General features: G+C 44.2%; 1 protein-coding gene across 8 annotated transcripts in view; it reads left to right on the top strand.

Moving 5' to 3' along the window:
* Positions 1 to 22,721, top strand: part of LOC112255262 (paired box protein Pax-7-like) — an 82,784-nt gene that overhangs the window by 23,599 nt on the left and 36,464 nt on the right. For 4 of the 8 annotated variants that reach the window (XM_042324410.1, XM_042324408.1, XM_042324406.1 and 1 more), the window contains exon 5: positions 13,520 to 13,707. In XM_042324410.1, the coding sequence (XP_042180344.1) occupies positions 13,520 to 13,707 (188 nt within the window). Of the gene's footprint in view, positions 1 to 13,507; positions 13,708 to 22,721 lie in introns of all 8 variants that reach the window. The other 4 variants (XM_042324409.1, XM_042324407.1, XM_042324405.1 and 1 more) reach the window with 1 other exon arrangement.

Below are 22,721 nucleotides of genomic sequence, written 5' to 3'. Positions count from 1 at the left end.
TAGTTAGGAGGCATCATTAGTATAGGGGTTATCCTCCTGGGACCATTAGGTGTGTAGTAATAGAGGCATCATTAGTATAGGGGTTATCCTCCTGGGACCATTAGGTGTGTAGTAATAGAGAAATCATTAGTATAGGGGTTATCCTCCTGGGACCATTAGGTGTGTAGTAATAGAGGCATCATTAGTATAGGGGTTATCCTCCTGGGACCATTAGGTGTGTAGTAATAGAGACATCATTAGTATAGGGGTTATCCTCCTGGGACCATTAGGTGTGTAGTAATAGAGGCATCATTAGTATAGGGGTTATCCTCCTGGGACCATTAGGTTTGTAGTAATAGAGGCATCATTAGTATAGGGGTTATCCTCCTGGGACCATTAGGTTTGTAGTAATAGAGGCATCATTAGTATAGGGGTTATCCTCCTGGGACCATTAGGTTTGTAGTAATAGAGGCATCATTAGTATAGGGGTTATCCTCCTGGGACCATTAGGTGTGTAGTAATAGAGGCATCATTAGTATAGGGGTTATCCTCCTGGGACCATTAGGTGTGTAGTAATAAAGACATCATTAGTACAGGGGTTATCCTCCTGGGACCATTAGGTGTGTAGTAATAGAGGCATCATTAGTATAGGGGTTATCCTCCTGGGACCATTAGGTGTGTAGTAATAGAGGCATCATTAGTAAAGGGGTTATCCTCCTGGGACCATTAGGTGTGTAGTAATAGAGCCTTCATTAGTATAGGGGTTATCCTCCTGGGACCATTAGGTGTGTAGTAATAGGGGCATCATTAGTATAGGGGTTATCCTCCTGGAACCATTAGGTGTGTAGTAATAGAGGCATCATTAGTATAGGGGTTATCCTCCTGGGACCATTAGGTGTGTAGTAATAGAGGCATCATTAGTATAGGGGTTATCCTCCTGGGACCATTAGGTGTGTAGTTAGGAGGCATCATTAGTATAGGGTTATCCTCCTGGGACCATTAGGTGTGTAGTAATAGAGGCATCATTAGTATAGGGGTTATCCTCCTGGGACCATTAGGTGTGTAGCAATAGAGGCATCATTAGTATAGGGGTTATCCTCCTGGGACCATTAGGTGTGTAGTAATAGAGACATCATTAGTATAGGGGTTATCCTCCTGGGACCATTAGGTGTGTAGTAATAGAGGCATCATTAGTATAGGGGTTATCCTCCTGGGACCATTAGGTGTGTAGTAATAGAGACATCATTAGTATAGGGGTTATCCTCCTAGGACCATTAGGTGTGTAGTAATAGAGACATCATTAGTATAGGGGTTATCCTCCTGGGACCATTAGGTGTGTAGTAATAGAGACATCATTAGTATAGGGGTTATCCTCCTGGGACCATTAGGTGTGTAGTAATAGAGACATCATTAGTATAGGGGTTATCCTCCTGGGACCATTAGGTGTGTAGTAATAGAGACATCATTAGTACAGGGGTTATCCTCCTGGGACCATTAGGTGTGTAGTAATAGAGACATCATTAGTATAGGGGTTATCCTCCTGGGACCATTAGGTGTGTAGTAATAGAGACATCATTAGTACAGGGTTATCCTCCTGGGACCATTAGGTGTGTAGTAATAGAGGCATCATTAGTACAGGGGTTATCCTCCTGGGACCATTAGGTGTGTAGTAATAGAGGCATCATTAGTATAGGGGTTATCCTCCTGGGACCATTAGGTGTGTAGTAATAGAGACATCATTAGTATAGGGTTATCCTCCTGGGACCATTAGGTGTGTAGTAATAGAGGCATCATTAGTATAGGGGTTATCCTCCTGGGACCATTAGGTGTGTAGTAATAGAGGCATCATTAGTATAGGGGTTATCCTCCTGGGACCATTAGGTGTGTAGTAATAGAGCCTTCATTAGTATAGGGGTTATCCTCCTGGGACCATTAGGTGTGTAGTAATAGGGGCATCATTAGTATAGGGGTTATCCTCCTGGAACCATTAGGTGTGTAGTAATAGAGGCATCATTAGTATAGGGGTTATCCTCCTGGGACCATTAGGTGTGTAGTTAGGAGGCTTCATTAGTATAGGGGTTATCCTCCTGGGACCATTAGGTGTGTAGTAATAGAGGCATCATTAGTATAGGGGTTATCCTCCTGGGACCATTAGGTGTGTAGTTAGGAGGCATCATTAGTATAGGGGTTATCCTCCTGGGACCATTAGGTGTGTAGTAATAGAGGCATCATTAGTATAGGGGTTATCCTCCTGGGACCATTAGGTGTGTAGCAATAGAGAAATCATTCGTATAGGGGTTATCCTCCTGGGACCATTAGGTGTGTAGTAATAGAGGCATCATTAGTATAGGGGTTATCCTCCTGGGACCATTAGGTGTGTAGTGATAGAGACATCATTAGTATAGGGGTTATCCTCCTGGGACCATTAGGTTTGTAGTAATAGAGGCATCATTAGTATAGGGGTTATCCTCCTGGGACCATTAGGTTTGTAGTAATAGAGGCATCATTAGTATAGGGGTTATCCTCCTGGGACCATTAGGTTTGTAGTAATAGAGGCATCATTAGTATAGGGGTTATCCTCCTGGGACCATTAGTTTTGTAGTAATAGAGGCATCATTAGTATAGGGGTTATCCTCCTGGGACCATTAGGTGTGTAGTAATAGAGGCATCATTAGTATAGGGGTTATCCTCCTGGGACCATTAGGTTTGTAGTAATAGAGGCATCATTAGTATAGGGGTTATCCTCCTGGGACCATTAGGTGTGTAGTTAGGAGGCATCATTAGTATAGGGGTTATCCTCCTGGGACCATTAGGTGTGTAGTAATAGAGGCATCATTAGTATAGGGGTTATCCTCCTGGGACCATTAGGTTTGTAGTAATAGAGGCATCATCGGTATAGGGGTTATCCTCCTGGGACCATAGGGTAGTTATTGTCAGATTTATGGTGTATTGTGTAGTGGTATGTCCCTTAAACAAGACTGCCAACATGTTTTAAAATGGTGGACGTTGTTGGCAATTCTACACAATTGCTGTGTTTATGGATTATGGATATTAAGTTTGGGGATTTTGTACTTTCATATTCCCTTGACTGTGATAAAAAAGATTTCACTTCACAGACACCATCACTACTCTTCCAGCTGTCCCTTGCACCATAAAAACATGCACAATGACAAATGTTTACGGTCTGCCATTGTCCAGAAAATTAGGAAGCATTCCTGGGGCATGAAAATTGTCTGCTGTGCATTCCTATTCTGTGTAAAGTAGTCTCTCCTTGGCTTTGTTGAGAATATGAGTTGTTCCTCCCAGATGCCTCCACTCATAGCCCTGAGTTACTATTTGACTTCCTGGGTAGGTTCAGGAGCCTTTGTTGGAGGACGGGGGCTCTAGTTCCGGTGCCAGTTAGCAGGGACCATTTCATTACTTTTACTGTGACCTCAATTAGCATGGATCCCAGGGAATGACTTCCTATTGAACACCAGAATACCTGGTGTGAAGCTGGGCTCAGTAGCAGAGAGCAACACCGCTTTAAGGAGAGAGTGCATTTTACTCCTGGTATCATAGTCACATAAAGTTTTTAGTTGTTACTTAGTTCCAAGTTAAAGTTCTATTATGTCTAACAGACTTGTTTGTGAAAACTTTCCAAAATATCCATCAGAATTGTAATATAACTTTTTGCTTTGAAAAACTCCAACTACAACAACTTTTGTTTGTTAATTTTGTCTTTGTGCAAATAACAACAATGTAACAAAAGGGAAATCTTAAGATTTGATAAAAGTATGAATATACTAGTTTACCCGCTTTTTGAGAAACAGCATTTTCTCCCACACAATAAGAAGGCCTTTCTGAAAAGGACTACGATCATATTGTTAGTAATATCCCACGTCCAAACGGTAGAATGTATGTATAAAAAAGAAGAATCACCCTTCATGCCCTTCACCGTTTCACACTCAGGCAGAAAGAGCAGAGCAGAGGCCTGGGGAGTCAATATGTCAGCGTTTATGGATGCCCCGCGGAGCTGCACAGGGCTGTCAGGCCTCTATTCATGCTCTAATGGCCCCCTGAGGAGTCTGTCTTTCTGGGCTGAAAAGGCCGGGAGGCCCAGTGGACGCCCTGTTGTTGAAGGTGAGCGTGTGCTCTCATGGACGCCCTGTTGTTGAAGGTGAGCGTGTGCTCTCATGGACGCCCTGTTGTTGAAGGTGAGCGTGTGCTCTCATGGACGCCCTGTTGTTGAAGGTGAGCGTGTGCTCTCATGGATGCCCTGTTGTTGAAGGTGAGCGTGTGCTCTCATGGACGCCCTGTTGTTGAAGGTGAGCGTGTGCTCTCATGGATGCCCTGTTGTTGAAGGTGAGCGTGTGCTCTCATGGACGCCCTGTTGTTGAAGTTGAGCGTGTGCTCTCATGGATGCCCTGTTGTTGAAGGTGAGCGTGTGCTCTCATGGACGCCCTGTTGTTGAAGGTGAGCGTGTGCTCTCATGGATGCCCTGTTGTTGAAGGTGAGCGTGTGCTCTCATGGACGCCCCTGTTGTTGAAGGTGAGCGTGTGCTCTCATGGATGCCCTGTTGTTGAAGGTGAGCGTGTGCTCTCATGGACGCCCTGTTGTTGAAGGTGAGCGTGTGCTCTCATGGACGCCCTGTTGTTGAAGGTGAGCGTGTGCTCTCATGGATGCCCTGTTGTTGAAGGTGAGCGTGTGCTCTCATGGATGCCCTGTTGTTGAAGGTGAGCGTGTGCTCTCATGGACGCCCTGTTGTTGAAGGTGAGCGTGTGCTCTCATGGACGCCCTGTTGTTGAAGGTGAGCGTGTGCTCTCATGGACGCCCTGTTGTTGAAGGTGAGCGTGTGCTCTCATGGACGCCCTGTTGTTGAAGGTGAGCGTGTGCTCTCATGGACGCCCTGTTGTTGAAGGTGAGCGTGTGCTCTCATGGATGCCCTGTTGTTGAAGGTGAGCGTGTGCTCTCATGGACGCCCTGTTGTTGAAGGTGAGCGTGTGCTCTCATGGACGCCCTGTTGTTGAAGGTGAGCGTGTGCTCTCATGAACGCCCTGTTGTTGAAGGTGAGCGTGTGCTCTCATGGACGCCCTGTTGTTGAAGGTGAGCGTGTGCTCTCATGGACGCCCTGTTGTTGAAGGTGAGCATGTGCTCTCATGGACGCCCTGTTGTTGAAGGTGAGCGTGTGCTCTCATGGACGCCCTGTTGTCGAAGGTGAGCGTGTGCTCTCATGGACGCGCCGCACCTTCATCCATATGACAAGAGCCATAAAAGAGCACAGCTTTTCACTGCTTCTACCTCTCTTCTCTCCTTTCTCCACTCCACGTTATTTTTCACCCGACCTCTAAAAATGAAAATGGGGCTAATTGTTTGTTGTGAGAGCCAAAGATCATAGAGCCGCATGTCTTTCTTCCTCCCCTTGCCTTTTTCTCCTGTTTTGCAGGCGTTCTCTCCTTTCTAAGGAATGTGATTCTATCCAAGAGCAGAGAGAAAAGAAAATGATCGGAATTGTCCTTTGGAATGTAGATCGGAGGGAAAATAGACACATTTTTGACAGTGGCAATGAGACACAAGAAAACACTTGAAGGTCGGATTTTTGGTTGGATGTGAGGCTCAGCTTTAGTCCTAAATTAATGAGGAGGTGGTTACAGTGAGTAGCTATGGGCCTCTAGATCATAGTACTCTTGTGGTATGAGATGTACAGTGATGCGAAGGATCTTTTCCCACTTACTTTTGAGTCTCTCGGGAGACACCTGTCCTTTGTCCTAAGCCACCTGTTAAGCAGTGGACAGAACTGATTGTACGGTTTGAGAGAAGAGGGGAAGATCAATGCGATGTAATTTAAGTAGATTTATACAGTCAGAGCTTGGTTGAGCATCCATAGTTGACTCTCAACCACACTCATAATCTAAATTGTGCAATACTGTTACTGTACTTTTTTCATTTAGAGTAGTTACTTTTGTTTATTGCAAGCTGATAACAGTAGCCATACTAGTGGGTGTTGATCATCAACTCCAGATTCAATTTGTGATAAATGCCAAGCCAGGCTCTGAAAAGGTCACTGGTACCTGGGGAGATGATGATAATTCAAGTTCATTTCAGCATATTAACATTAGGTAGGTACGTCCTTGCCATATTATCATGTTGGAGCTGTTTTCTGGTTGGCGACTGAGGTAACTAACAGAGAAGATTCTTTATGAATTATTCTGAGTTTTGTATTTCGGTCTCTGGCTCATTGTCTTGCTGAGTGGGTAGTTCCTCTTGTTGCTTGTTTTCATGGAGTACAAAAAGGTTTGTTTTCATATAGTACTCCATGAAAACAAACCTTATAGTACTCTATGAAATCAAACCTTATAGTACTCTAAGGTTGGTTTTCATGGAGTGCTATGAGGTTTGTTTCAATAGAGTACTATACGCTTCGTTTTCATAGAGTACTACAAGGTTTGTTTTCATAGAGTACTACAAGGTTTGTTTTCATAGAGTACTACAAGGTTTTTTTCATGGAGTACTATACTGTTTCTATGTTAAATCCATCCTCCAGTTGCACAACTGAATCATCTCCTATGGCTCTCCTAACTTCGCAACACTGAGGGACACACAGGGTAGTGCATTCAGGAGAAATACTGCCCCATTCTCTGAAAATTTTAAATGGAGAAGTTGTCAGCTATTTGATGTTGCTGCATGAACATCCCTCCTCTCCAGTATCTGGGGTTGAATCCCATGCAGTCTTGGTGACAGGAAGAGATGTTTATATTCAGGCCTGGAGCAGGAGACAGCACAGAGACAGATGGATGTCAGAGATAGCAGATCCCATCTCAGACATTTGCTGCTCATCACAGGGCCTGTTTGCATAATTAGGCCTTTTGATATTCCTCCCCTCCGACTGACAAAAAGTATAATTGCAACATCAACTACGACAAAAGGCATGCACAAAATAAACAAGTAAACATAAATAGAGAGAAAAGATGGGATGTTATTTTTGTCCTGTGGGAATGAATGAAAAAAAGACTACCAATAAACAAAATGTGCTGTCAGTCACAGTCAACTGGTGTGACTGGGTGCTCTGAGGCTGGTCCTGTGAATGCCTGCAGAACACTGAGCGTGAGGCCTGATTGTAATTATGCTGGAACTAATATGCTTTTCAAAATGAGCCATTATGAGCTAATGCTACACTGCCAAAGCCCTGTCTGTTTTTGTCCCTCTGTCTTGGGTAGTTTGGAAAGGTATAGCTGATATTGAAGCCATTGGTTCTGGTATCAGAAACGCCCTGCATGGGACAGGGAGGAGGATACACACCATAGTGTTGAGCTAATACTGACTCAGAGGCAATCTGAGAGACGAAGAATGATGCTTCCACCCCATGTGTCATCACGGAGGCTTCTTAACCACCTGTTATCATTAAATACCTCCCAGGTCTACCATGCATAGTACAAGTATCACTTTCTGACCTATATTTGAAATATTTTACCTAAATATTCACTGACACAATGTTGATGTGATTATGTTGGTTAAAATTGGACCATATTAGACATCTTGGCATTGAGGAATTTTGTGTTGCCATGCTGAAGCGTTACTATTAGCCTCCTGTGTTGTAGTGTTGTGGTGATCAGTTATAGCTGTGGGTGTTGGAGTGTAGCCTAGATTCTGTTTCTTTCTGATCATTTTCTAGACTGTCATTGTATGTTTTCTCTGTCCCCTTCACTGCTAATAGACATTGCTATTGTAGGGCTTGTCGTTTATTATAGCATAATGTTCTTGTGGAGCATTGGAGCCAGCAGTCTTTATTGACTGTACAGCCTTGGACAGCAATCCATCTAAGGTCCATCTAAGCCATATTACCTCAGCCTGTCTCCCAGGGGGGAAAGAGAGAGTAGGGGCTCCTCAGAAGGAGGATGGGAGAAAGAGAAGAATAGTCCATAGGGTTAGCGGGCTGTCCGGGAGGGGGTTTGGAGAGGTTTGCGTGATGAGTATTCCATCTGCCTGCAGTCTGAGCTCTGAGCAGACCGTGGGGTCAGCAGTGAGGAGCATCAGGAGAGAGGGAGGACCATCTTTAAACCTCACACTAAACTCACCGCTAAACTATTAACCAACTGCTCAGCTTCTCAGAGACAAGACCACTTTTGTTGGTTGTGTTCTGACCTGAGTTGACATTCTGTCTCACTATGGATATTGTTAGAAATAGTAGTGCTTTGTGAAAAAGCTGTGATTTTTGAAAGAGGTAACAGAGAGCTTAAACAATCTCTTTGGGAAACATATGGCTCCATTCATAAGTAAAGAGATTCAATTAAATTATGCCAGTAAAACAATCGGCTCTTCCAGTATAATATGTTTACTTATCTCCCCTTGTTACTTGAAACATTTAAAAAATTGTTTCTGATTTAGAAGACCTCGTCAATATCTGGTTAATTTCTGTTTAAACAAAGCTGTATTTTTAAATCAGTATTGAGTAGGCCCTCTGAGGGCCCTGAAGGAGGATACATGGCTGTCTAATCATACCCACTGGATGGTATACATAATTAGGCCCTAATTGCTATGGTAACTGATGAGGCACGAGTGCTTTATCAATATCCCCAGAACCTTCCAATGGAATTACAGCTGAGGCATTATACCCAGGTCTAATCAGGATGTACCTTATTGTTTTAAAGCAGCAAGAAGTGTTAGAGAATTGACCTCAACGCCCACAGGGATTGAGTTTATTCCAAGGTAGTAGGCTAATCATCCACCGTTTTGTCCTGTATCAACATGGACAGATTTGTAAACCAAGGAGACATGTGTTATTCAAATTCATAAGCTTTGTTGTCTGGGAAACAGATAGTAAGTGTTTATTCTTCCATAATTTAGGCCCGAGAGGCACTGCATCTATAAATATCAAACAACCACTAAATAAAAAGATTTGGTGCAGAGCCCGTGATCTATCGGTAACGCTCCCGGCCAGTCACAAGACCGGGGTTCAGTCCCCGTGTCTACCCTTCCTACTGCTCTCCTGCTTGCCTGTCTGCTCTCCTGCTTGACTGTCTGCTCTCCTGCTTGACTGTCTGCTCTCCTGCTTGCCTGTCTGCTCTCCTGCTTGACTGTCTGCTCTCCTGCTTGCCTGTCTGCTCTCCTGGTTGCCTGTCTGCTCTCCTGGTTGCCTGTCTGCTCTCCTGGTTGCCTGTCTGCTCTCCTGGTTGCCTGTCTGCTCTCCTGCTTGCCTGTCTGCTCTCCTGGTTGCCTGTCTGCTCTCCTGCTTGACTGTCTGCTCTCCTGCTTGCCTGTCTGCTCTCCTGGTTGCCTGTCTGCTCTCCTGCTTGCCTGTCTGCTCTCCTGCTTGCCTGTCTGCTCTCCTGGTTGCCTGTCTGCTCTCCTGCTTGCCTGTCTGCTCTCCTGCTTGCCTGTCTGCTCTCCTGCTTGACTGTCTGCTCTCCTGCTTGCCTGTCTGCTCTCCTGCTTGCCTGTCTGCTCTCCTGCTTGCCTGTCTGCTCTCCTGCTTGCCTGTCTGTTCTCCTGCTTGCATGTCTGCTCTCCTGCTTGCCTGTCTGCTCTCCTGCTTGCCTGTCTGCTCTCCTGCTTGCATGTCTGCTCTCCTGCTTGCCTGTCTGCTCTCCTGCTTGCATGTCTGCTCTCCTGCTTGCCTGTCTGCTCTCCTGCTTGCCTGTCTGCTCTCCTGCTTGCCTGTCTGCTCTCCTGCTTGCCTGTCTGCTCTCCTGCTTGCCTATCTCCCCCTTTGTTTCCAGCTGTTTGAATAAAGTATAACATGTTAGACATATTTAAATGAAACGATGTGGATACTGTGTAATCCACGCAGTGTCATTATAATTCGACTTGTTTGTTTATGTAGATAGTCTTATGTTGTCTGCTGAAGGGTTTTACCTGAAAATAGGGTGGCCAGTAAAATATGTTAACCAGACAGCCATGCAACTCTGTGTTGCACCAACAATGAGAGGAACCATACAGTGCATTTAACTGAAATTCTGTTTCTGTCACAACCCATTTTGGTACATGTGGGGGCCCCAGTGTTGTTGATTAATCTTGGCATCCCGTTCAGAAAAATGTCATCTGGATAGAGATGAGGTTTGCTTCTCACATCCCTGTTTCCCAAACTCACATCTAATAGGGCTGTTGACCTTCACCGAGAGCTTGCTGCTTGCTGCCTGTAGTTCATGCACGCTGCGTGTGCCATGACACATGTCACTATAACCAGGGCTCAATGACAGGTGGCAGTACATACTCATTAGTCTTGTTTGTCATGCAGTTTGTTTGTAAATCCTTTGCAAAATGCTAACATTGGAGTATAGGGGGAGGATTCCTTTTTTAAATGTTTTAAGTACTGGCTATGTCACGCCCTGGTCTAAGTATTTTGTGTTTTTCTTCATGTATTGGGTCAGGCCAGGGTGTGGCATGGGGTTTTTGTATTGTGGTGTGTTTTGTCTTGGGGTTTTGGTGTGTATGTATTGGGATTGTAGCTAGTGGGGTGATCTAGCAAAGTCTATGGCTGTCTGGAGTGGTTCTCAATCAGAGGCAGGTGTTTATCGTTGTCTCTGATTGGGAACCATATTTAGGCAGCCATATTCTTTGAGTTTGTCGTGGGTGATTGTCCTTAGTGTCCTGATGTCCTTGTTCTGTGTTAGTTTACACAAGTATAGGCTGTTTCGGTTTTCCTTACGTTTATTGTTTTGTAGTGTTTGTGTTTAGTGTGTTTGTCATTAAACATGAATCGTAATCTACACGCTGCATTTTGGTCCGACTCTCCTTCACACCTAGAAAACCGTGACAGAATCACCCACGACAAACTCAAAGAATATGGCTGCCTAAATATGGTTCCCAATCAGAGACAACGATAAACACCTGCCTCTGATTGAGAACCACTCCAGACAGCCATAGACTTTGCTAGATCACCCCACTAGCTACAATCCCAATACATACACACCAAAACCCCAAGACAAAACACACCACAATACAAAAACCCCATGCCACACCCTGGCCTGACCCAATACATGAAGAAAAACACAAAATACTTAGACCAGGGCGTGACAGGCTAGCCTATATCCACTTACGCAACTTTCCATCCGATCACATAGATAAACAAAGGAAGAGAAATATGAGCAAAATAGAATAACTCAAGTAGAATTTTGTGGTGTCTGTTTGGTTTTAAACCGTTGAGCAGCCCTCCGCTCTGCCCGCATGGCCCCCCTTTCCCCCCACCCTTGCCCTCCCCCGCCCTGTAGGACACAGAGGTGACTTTGAAAAGTGATCTATAGACCGCTGTGCCGGTCTCAAGTGTTGTCATGGCGAGTTAGCGGCAAATCGCTATGCGCATCCTCATGAAAACCAACAAAGGGATATGCCATATATGTACATATTCAACATTGTATGTTCAAGGCTGTTCTCTACAAAAGTGGGAGCCAGTGTTGGGGAATCAATCTTTATTAAAAAGGGTTAGACGAAAGAATTGATTTAATGAATGCGGCCTCATGTCCTGCGGCCGCATGTAATCCGCAGAGAATCGTTAGGCGTGAGCTCTGGGGGACAAAAAGACGTTCTCAGAAGACTCATCGAGTGGCCTGTAATGATAGTCTCCATATAATCCCATAATTCCTTGTTTAATTAAACTCCAGAGCTGGCCTTGAGACCCAGCCAGATTTGGTTCCTCTTTTATTCTCACAGTTGTTATTTTGAGGCTATTTGGCTTCAGTTTGTCCATGTGGTATGCTGAAACATCCGAGAGGGCTTTGTTGAACTGAGCTTAGTTGTGCCCATAGCCAATACAGGGGATTCACCTGGGCTAACTTTCAGAAGACCGTTATGGTTGTCATTATAGTTGGGGAGAAAGCGTTTCTGTAAGGGACAATGAGTTTTGTTCTATAGACTATCTCTCGTTTTTTGTTCTTTACCCTTCTCTCCTTCTGGACTGTACATGTATGATGCAATCCAGCTAGGCCTAGAGCAACACTGGCTTGTCAATGTCTCAATGAGCACATTTGTGAAAATATGCATTTTATAACAGGAAATGAAAAGGGCCATGTAGTTTGAATAGACATGCAGAGGAGGTGAAAATGATGCAATTTCCTAAATTCAGTTATAATGGTAATGTGCTGTGGTAATACATATTCACTGTCAGAAACATTCCTCTTGGCCAGGATTGGATGGCTTTGTGCAGTATCTATATTCCTCTAGCGAAAATGCAGCAGCTTAGTTGAATGCATACAAGTACTGTAAGATATATTGTAATTCATTTATTGACAGCAGTATCATAGAAAGACAGAATATGGGACTGAATGGTGCTGGTGTGATATTGTTGTAGTGTTCTGTATATTCTGGCTGTACTGTTCCTTTTAGCAGCAGTGTGCCCTGGGCCATTGTGAGAGAATAGTGTGGTGAGGAACAGCAAGGTGCCCTGGGCCATTGTGAGAGAATAGTATGGTGAGGAACCGCAAGGTGGCCTGGGTAGATTAACCCTTCCATCCAGCACCCCCTCCCCTCCTGCCCCCAACCGCCTGCGGCCCTCTGCTTCCAGCCTCTGGCGCCTCTCTCCCCCGCTCTCTCTCTCTCTCAAGGCAGGTTTGGGTATCAGGCCTCTTATATACTGTATAAATATCCACAGATTAAGATAATATTTGCTCTGTTGTGCTCGGAGAGAGGGAAAGCTGTCATTTGAAGGTTCTTTGCAGCCTCTCCCCCTCAAGCGACAGCCTCTGATGTGGGTTGTGCCCCTAAACTACTAAAAGTGGCTTTTAGGGCTTGTATTGACCATTTCAGGGTTTCATCCATCCTTTTTATTAGGGCTGGGATGATAACAGTACCGCGATACTCGTTAGTATCGTGACATAGAAACAAAGCACAAAGTCGATTTCACTTCTTTAGGAAAACAGCCCTAATGTTGGAAAATCATTATGTTGTCATCCAGAGTCACATTTATTTTGCCATGGAAAACATATTGTGATACTGGTATCGTCACAGCCCTACTTTTTATTGCCTTTTTCAATGATTTAGGTTAATTAACAAAAAATGTGACTGATTACTGTCAGAACAGAGGCTTGAGGGTAAACACAGACACAGCAGCCCATCTGTAAATAGCCCACCCAACTACCTCATGCCCATATTGTTATTCATTTTTTTTGCTCTTATGCACACCAGTATCTCTGCCTGCACATCATGATCTGCACATCTATCACTCCAGTTTTAATGCTAAATTGTAATTATTTTTGCCCTATGGCCTATGTATTGCCTTACCTCCCTAACCTTACTACATTTGCACACACTGTATATAGATTTTCCTTTTGTGTTATGGACTGTACGTTTGTTTATGTGTAACTCTGTGTTGTTGTTTTTGTCGCACTGCTTTGCTTTATCTTGACCAGGTCGCAGTTGTAAATGAGAACTTGTCTACCTGGTTTAATAAAGGTTAAATAAAAAATAAAAAATAAAGACAACTGAAGAGATAAATAACTAACCAGTAAAATGGACTTCCTTTCCATTGTTACTAAATTCCCTTGTATTGTTTTAGTGTATTTCCTAGTATTAACTGAGCTGGCTCTTCCCCTCTTCTCCCTCTTCCCCTTTGGCCCAGGTAATCGTACAGATGAGGGTTCAGACGTGGAGTCGGAGCCGGACCTTCCCCTGAAGAGGAAGCAGCGTCGCAGCCGCACCACCTTCACAGCCGAGCAGCTTGAGGAGCTGGAGAAGGCCTTTGAGAGGACACACTACCCAGACATCTACACCAGGGAAGAGCTGGCCCAGAGGACCAAGCTCACTGAGGCCCGCGTGCAGGTTAGTTAGACACACAAACAGTCAATGCCACACACACTCTGTCATGGCTTCTGAGCATTATCCAGGTGTTTAGCACTGTTTTCCTGTACTGTCATGGCTGCTGAGCATTATCCAGGTGTTTATCACACTAATCTAAAGCACTGTTTTCCTGTACTGTCATGGCCAAAAGTTTTGAGAATGACACAAATTTTAATTTCCACAAGGTTTGCTGCTTCAGTGACTTTAGATATTTTTGTCAGATGTTACTATGGAATTCTGAAGTATAATTCCAACCATTTCATAAGTGTCAAAGGCTTTTATTGACAATTACATGAGGTTGATGCAAAGAGTCAATATTTGCAGTGTTGACCCTTTTTCAAGACCTTTGTAATCTGCCCTGGCATGCTGTCAATTAACTTCTGGGCCACATCCTGGCTGATGGTAGCCCATTCTTGCATAATCAATGCTTGGAGTTTGTCAGAATTTGTGGGTTTTTGTTTGTCCACCTGCCTCTTGAGGACTGACCACAAGTTCTCAATGGGATTAAGGTCTGGGGAGTTTCCTGGCCTTAGACCCAAAATATTGATGTTTTGTTCCCTTAGCCACTTAGTTATCACTTATGCCTTATGTCAAGGTGCTCCATCATGCTGGAAAAGGCATTGTTTGTCACCAAACTGTTCCTGGATGGTTGGGAGAAGTTGCTCTCCGAGGATGTGTTGGTACCATTCTTTATTCATGCCTGTGTTCTTAGGCAAAATTGTGAGTGAGCCCACTCCCTTGGCTGCGATGCAACCCCACACATGAATGATCTCAGGACGCTTTACTGTTGGCAAGACACAGGACTGATGGTAGCGCTCACCTGGTCTTCTCCGGACAAGGTTTTTTCCGGATGCCCCAAACAATCGGAAAGGGGAATCATCAGAGAAAATGACTTTACCCCAGTCCTCAACAGTCCAATCCCTGTACCTTTTGCAGAATATCAGTCTATCCCTGATGTTTTTCCTGGAGAGAAGTGGCTTCTTTGCTGCCCTTCTTAACACCAGGCCATCCCCCAAAAGTTTTTGCCTCACTGTGCGTGCAGATGCACTCACACCTGCCTGCTGCCATTCCTGAGCAACCTCTGTACTGGTGGTGCCCTGATCCAGCAGCTGAATCAACTTCAGGAGACGGTCCTGGCGCTTTCTGGACTTTCTTGGGCACCCTGAAGTCTTCTTCACAACAATTGAACCGCTCTCCTTGAAGTTCTTGATGATCCGAAAAATGGTTGATTTAGGTGCAACGTTACTGGCAGCAATATCCTTGCCTGTGAAGCCCTTTTTGTGCAAATCAATGAAGACGGCACGTGTTTCCTTGCAGGTAACCATGGTTGACAGAGAAAGAACAATGATTCCAAGCACCACCCTCCTTTTGAAGCTTCCAGTCTGTTATTCGAACTCAATCAGCATGACAGAGTGATCTCCGGGCTTGTCGTCGTCAACACTCACACCTGTGTTAACGAGAGAATCACTGACATGATGTCAGCTGGTGCTTTTGTGGCAGGGCTGAAATGTTTTTTGGGGGATTCAGTTAATTTGCATGGCAAAGAGGGACTGCAATTAATTGCAATTCATCTGATCACTCTTCATAACATTCTGGAGTATATGCAAATTGCCATCATACAAACTGAGGCAGCAGACTGTGAAAATTAATATTTATATAATTCTCAAAACTTTTGGCCACAACTGTACATGACAAACTTCAGTTTTTATATCCTGCTATAGTCTTACGAAATAATAAAAATCTACCTATCTACACAACTTACTCTACATTTTCAAAGTGAAATAATAATATTAAAAAAAATATGAAAAACGACTACTACTACTACTAATAATAAAAGAAGGCATCTTGATTGCGTTGTCTTCACACCCCAGAGAAAAGCTAACACTGACAAAGTTTTATTAGGGGGGGGGGTAATTACACAACTTTTAATGCCAAAGACACCAGAATGGCTTTCCAAGAGGTGTTGAATCTGCTTTAAAATCGGAGGCAACGTTTGAATATAGCTTCCAATCAATGATTCCCATCCAAATGTACTGAGCTTAAACAATTTTGACAAAAGCAATGGATATACTGTATGTTGCCCTAAGAGTTGTGCAAAATTGGTATAATCTTATTCAAAATGATGAACAGCTGTAATGGCTGCCCAAGGTTCTTCCATCAAGTATTAACTCTGGGGTGTGAAGACACGCAATCAAGACATCTTCATTGTATCACTTGGAACATTTTCTTTAACCTCTCTTTCACTTCGGAACTGTGGAGTATGTTGTGTAGATCGGAGGCAAAACAAATCCCATTTAATTCCTTTTTAGATGAAATTTTAATGCAGCAAAATTTGAAGATTGTGCAAGAGGTATGTAGAGTTACTAGCGACAATATTCATTCATCCAAGTGCAGGTCTTTTTTTACCCATATTTTACCTCCTCACCTCACCTGGGAGTTGTGTCTGTGAGTCCTCATCTGTTCTAAGAAGGCCTTGACAGGGGAGGCTCCATTGTTTTACACCCAAGACTCCACAGGACCTGCATGACAGCTTGTGTACCATGTGGTTTTATGTAACACTGAAGGAAAATACAGTAGAGTTATAGCAGCAGCTGTTCAGAAGGGAGGGAGGGAGGGAGAGAAAGAGAGAGAGGAGATGAGAAAGAGAGTGAGACAAAGAGAGGGAGAGAGAGAGGAAATGCATTCCTGATGGATTTCTCATTTCGGCCTTTGGCCAGCATCTCTCACTTTCAAGCGTGCCGCCGCTTGTAAAACCATGTGCATATCATGGAGGGTCCCTCATCCTCTCCAGGGACCTCATGCCCTGACAACAACATTAATCAATCAGATGCTAGTAAAAAAAGGGCAACCCTCTCTTCTTACCACAACCCCTCGCTCACTCCCCTTGAACCTCCCAAACTCTGAACCACCCCGCGCGCTAACTGTTCCTCACACTCCAAACATGCGGTTAGGGGTAACTGATTCCACACATGTCTTTGTCTGTCTCGCAAACCCTCCAAACAGAAAGATGTCTAACTGGTTACTGCAGCACTCGGTGGAGGATGCTGAGAGATTTATCTCATGCATATTTTCTTGCGCTATATTACATTTCAGAATGTTTCAAATATGCTTATGAGGCACAATTGAACATGAGATTGGGAAGGTCTTTCAGTTATTATTTGATGAATCTCTTTTTTGAAGATTTTCCTCCATTACAGTGTAAAGCATGTCTCATGAAATACATCTGGAAAAGACATGCATGTCTAATATAATTTGAGTTATGACAGATGGGTTACAATGCTTCGTATTTACAATGTCATTTGGACAGATCTTTGAATTTAGACCCTGTAGAGTGGAGCTTGTGAAGCCCATTGTGATTGGTCTCGATGATGAAAAGATCCAGCAAACCTATGTAAGATTGGTTGAGCAGAGTGCCATGTAGGCTAGAGCAGGGGTTCCCAAATTGTTTTGTTTAGGGGACCACTTTAGCAATAGAACATTTATTGTGGACCCCCTCATAATATCAGAACACAACACCTACTTCAGAGTGCGATAAAAATATACTTTTTGACTATGACTTCTGCAGTGCATGGCTGCACCAATTCAGTCTCGGGCCCTGGGATTGTTTTTTTAAAAGCCCCCCTCTTTGCATCACAGTGAAAATGCTGCAGTTTTAAAGCTAATTTCCTGCAATTCTACACATTTTGCCATGGGACAGAGAGAAAATATTGCAGTTTTAAAACTTAAATGACAGTGGATTATGTCAACAACAAAAATGGGTGGGGGGGAATGCAAGAATTTTGGGGATAATACTGTGTATACCAATATCCCGTGAGCCTCCCAGGCCCATGTGCTTCTAAGGGTCAAGAACATACATTTTGGATGAATAATATTACATTCTATTGTATCGTACCCTCTAATCTTTTTTCACTGACCCCAAATTCAGTTAATCTGTTGTTTAATACACATACAAATAGTAAGAATTTCGATCTACCCCACTGGGAAACCTTGGGCTACAGAGCATAGAGAGTCCTCTGTCTTGTCCATGTTCCAGGCACTTCACAACCATATTTGTAGGTCAATTACATTGACATATTAGAGAGAATCCCTTCGGGCATTTGCCTCTTTCGAGTATTTCTGGAAATCGATGGTAATTTGAAGTCTAAAAATGAAGAAAAGAAATGAACAGGGTTGAAAACTAAAAGGACACTTTTTCTCTCCTGCGAGATAATAGAGCTAAATGATGTCATGTGAAAACCTGAGGTATTTAAATCATGGACATCATTTGTTAATACAGTTTCCCTCATCATCTAATTTTGAAACGCTTTGAAAGTCTCCAAAGATCAAATCAAACTTAATTTTCTGAGAAGGTCACCCCAAGAAACTGACTCTAGTTAACCAAAGTAAATAATGACCATCGGTCTTCAATGTTGCTCAGCGGTTTGGCAAGGTAGTTGGGAGGAGGATTTTGGACGGACTATGGAGCCCATTGTAGCGTTGTTTCATTTTCAGGAGTCATGTGTGTTTTTTTCATTGGCTCTGCTAGAGCACTGCCCCATTGCATCTGAACACCAAAGACTTACCCTGCTCCTCATCAACCTGCTCTTACCCTGCTCCTCATCAACCTGCTCTTACACTGCTCCTCATCAACCTGCTCTTACCCTGCTCCTCATCAACCTGCTCTTACCCTGCTCCTCATCAACCTGCTCTTACCCTGCTCCTCATCAACCTGCTCTTACCCTGCTCCTCATCAACCTGCTCTTGCTCCTCATCAACCTGCTCTTACCCTGCTGCTCCTCATCAACCTGCTCTTACCCTGCTCCTCATCAACCTGCTCTTACCCTGCTCCTCATCAACCTGCTCTTACCCTGCTCCTCATACCCTGCTCCTCATCAACCTGCTCTTACCCTGCTCCTCATCAACCTGCTCTTACCCTGCTCCTCATCAACCTGCTCTTACCCTGCTCCTCATCAACCTGCTCTTACCCTGCTCCTCATCAACCTGCTCTTACCCTGCTCCTCATCAACCTGCTCTTACCCTGCTCCTCATCAACCTGCTCTTACCCTGCTCCTCATCAACCTGCTCTTACCCTGCTCCTCATCAACCTGCTCTTACCCTGCTCCTCATCAACCTGCTCTTACCCTGCTCCTCATCAACCTGCTCTTACACTGCTCCTCATCAACCTGCTCTTACCCTGCTCCTCATCAACCTGCTCTTACCCTGCTCCTCATCAACCTGCTCTTACCCTGCTCCTCATCAACCTGCTCTTACACTGCTCCTCATCAACCTGCTCTTACCCTGCTCCTCATCAACCTGCTAAAGTCCTCAGACACATCCTCAATAAAACAACCACACTGACCACTGGAGACATGTTGATATAAGAACAACTTGGTGAAGCCTCTTCTCTAAAACTGCTCCAAATTCAATCAATACATTTAAAAAAGCCAAAGGATGGATTTTGGTGTGTGAACTTGACAGTTTAGTGTCAGTGCGTTTTGAAGATGTCAGCCAGCTGGGTTTTCACATAGGTACCCAAATGGTCCCATCTCTGGGCAGGACTGAAGAACCTTTGGCCTGAGAGCTGACCTGCTCCAGCACAGCTGCAATGACGCATCTTCCAGATGTCAACGAGTGGGGAGGCTGAGAGGGCAGTGCTCTGAGGGAGAAACCCAGCAGAAGGGCGGTGTTGTAAGGTCTTAAAGATTTGAGTAGTATTTGAGGTGGTGGTTACGGCTTACCCTGTTAGTTGTTTTTGATCTCTAGGTGATCATCTATAAAGCAGGGTGTGTGGTATACACTGCAGTCAGTAAAAGTAACTATTATCTGTGAGGGTATATGGACCCACTCCAAGCGGAGAGCTCTTGTGTGGAAGGGTGCTCAGGAGGACTCCTGGTTTAACGAGAAGTGACAAGTGTTTGGTTTACCAGTGACTCCACAGCCCAAACTCACTGCCCCATAAACTCAGCCAACCCAAACCCCCTCTCCTCCCTTCCCTGCCTGCCATCTTGTGTCACACTATCTCATCCATCTTCATCAGGCCCACCACCACCTAAAACACATCTCCCAGCAGCTCCCAGCAGCCCTTTCCCAGCCCACTGTTTTATCACCCCAACTGACAAATTAGGGGATCTGATCCATATCTCACAGCCATTAGTTCCAGGCTACCCGTCCCTATAAATATAGCTACCTGTCCCTATAAATCTAGTGTCCCGTCCCTATAAATCTCACTACCCGTCCCTATAAATCTAGCTACCCGTCCCTATAAATCTAGCTACCCGTCCCTATAAATCTAGCTACCCGTCCCTATAAATCTAGCTACCCATCCCTATAAATCTAGCTACCCGTCCCTATAAATCTCACTACCCGTCCCTATAAATCTCACTACCCGTCCCTATAAATCTAGCTACCCGTCCCTATAAATCTAGCTACCCGTCCCTATAAATCTAGCTACCCGTCCCTATAAATCTAGCTACCCATCCCTATAAATCTAGCTACCCGTCCCTATAAATCTAGCTACCCATCCCTATAAATCTAGCTACCCGTCCCTATAAATCTAGCTACCCATCCCTATAAATCTAGCTACCCGTCCCTATAAATCTAGCTACCCGTCCCTATAAATCTAGCTACCCATCCCTATAAATCTAGCTACCCGTCCCTATAAATCTCACTACCCGTCCCTATAAATCTCACTACCCGTCCCTATAAATCTAGCTACCCGTCCCTATAAATCTAGCTACCTGTCCCTATAAATCTCGCTACCCGTCCCTATAAATCTAGCTACCCGTCCCTATAAATCTAGCTACCCGTCCCTATAAATCTAGCTACCTGTCCCTATATATCTAGTTACCCGTCCCTATAAATCTCACTACCTATCCCTATAAATCTAGCTACCTGTCCTTATAAATCTAGCTACCTGTCCCTATAAATTTAGCTACCTGTCTCCTGCTCTGAGCGCCCCACTCTCTGTGCTGCCATTCTGCATCTGAAATAAAACACTCATTCCTGACTGGACCAGGCAGTGGAGTCCTTCCAAAGACTATTAAGAAGAGAAAAGGGCATCACTTGTGTCTGTCCTTCAGAAGTTTGGGCCAGGTAGAGGGGGGTTGCTGTTGAGCGAGGGAGGGTAGAGAACAGAGGGAGGGGGGCCAGACCCTGGGCCTTAGCACTGTAAATCAGTGCTCCTCTCCTCCTCACACATGAAGTGAATTACATTCTCTTCTATTTAGGCTGAAGTTTTTACGAGGCCGACTCTACCTCTTCTGAGGAGACTCATCTGAGCGGTGGCGGCGCTGGCTGGCTCGCTTAGCGAATCTGTCACATAGATCCCCTTTCATTACCAATAAACATTCTGCATGTAGCTATTATAGTTAGAGGGATCTAATAAGGTATAAGCATAGCCTTTTATGAAGCGTAGAAATCAATTTGGGAAGACGTTTTTCTCTCTATCTGGAGAGTGCGCTAGGCTTCTGATGCTAGCCGCGGCACAGAGAGTAGAGGATCCGGCTCTGTTTGTCTCTGTGGTGCCCTGTCTCTGATCTCTGTGGCCTCTATGGAGAGGCTGAGGAGAGATCCCAGCACTACCTCATAGTGTCACAGAATAGATTATAGACTTTCTATTGAATGTCTTATTTTCATGTTGAACAACCAAATCTTGCAGAGTTCCCCCAAAACTGAAAGGGACATATTGTCACACATTCATCAAAGACAGATATATTTGTATTATGTACTTTAGGTTAAACACAATGATGTCACAGAGATATATCATGAAATAGAGATTTACCATGTTGTTTCTATGCTAGGTGATTACCAATGGCAGGAGAGAATGGCATATTAGGATTCAGTAGCAGAGCCCACCCAACACAACAGGCATCCATGTTCCCACCAGTCTGGCTTTATGTCGATTCCATAAAGGAATGAATTGCGTTTATGTAGATTGTGGAGGACAAAATTGTTGCAATGCATCCGTGTGAATGTTGGAACAGTTTGTTATTATTAGAATTGAAATGACTTTCCTTCCGTCCCTGTGTATTCCTGATACTTATCGAGCTAATCCCACTCTCCTCTCAAATTCACCCTCACAGCCTCTCTAATTAGCATCGTGCCAGTCTGGCAGGCAGGCAGAGAGAGAAACAGCCAGAGCCAGTGAAGGTGGGTAGCGCATGGTATAAAACCGATGAGCATTTCTATGTTGTTTTGCCTCTTTGCACTACTGTGGTCATTGTGTTTGTGGAGTGCACCGTTGAGAATACATGAGAAGAAGGGTTCATCTTTGTTTTTGTAGCGCATAGTTCACTTTGTGGAATGTGTACACGTGGCACCGTTGTCTTAAGAAATGTAGAATAGTTAGATCCTATTTGAGACAAAGGGTTTGAGTGCAATGTAATGTGATGCATTGCAGTGTTGTGTTAGTGTTATCGTAGATCAGTGATAAGCGAATGGGATTCTCAGCTCTGTAGAGTTCATTGTGTTGTGTTAGTGAGTGAGGTCTAGTGAAATGGTGGAATACAGACCCAGGCCACCCTCTCAGATAAGAGATAACATCCCATTGGGCAAAGACACTCCATCAATTTCTAATTGTCATTTAAATTTGGTTGAGTTGTCAACTAACATGAATTCAATGTGAAATCAACAAGAAAATGTACCATGTTATTGGATTTAGGTTGGGTGAACAAAATGCTAAAAGCCCTTTTTTTACCCAATTATTTTTCCACATTGATTATTTGTGTTGAAATGAATTGGAAACAATGTTGGTGAACCAGTTTTTGCCCAGTGGGATTAAAGGATACACTGTATATGCGCCGCTGCCAAATCAAAACTACATAAAAGCAACTGTTGTTAACACATATCTCTCCAGACCTTCACTTCTCCAGACTCGGGGACATGTTTCCAGGACCTTCAACTTGCCTGACGTTCGTTCCAACCTTAATTTCCCCCAACCCCCCCTACAGTCCCATGCCACCCCCTCCATGTCTGAGCTCAGCTCAGCCCAGTAGCTCAAAGCGGGTCTCTTTTTGTCT

Source organism: Oncorhynchus tshawytscha, linkage group LG07 (assembly GCF_018296145.1).
Source record: "Oncorhynchus tshawytscha isolate Ot180627B linkage group LG07, Otsh_v2.0, whole genome shotgun sequence".
NCBI lineage: Eukaryota > Metazoa > Chordata > Actinopteri > Salmoniformes > Salmonidae > Oncorhynchus > Oncorhynchus tshawytscha.
This window is presented reverse-complemented; position numbering and strand designations above follow the sequence as displayed.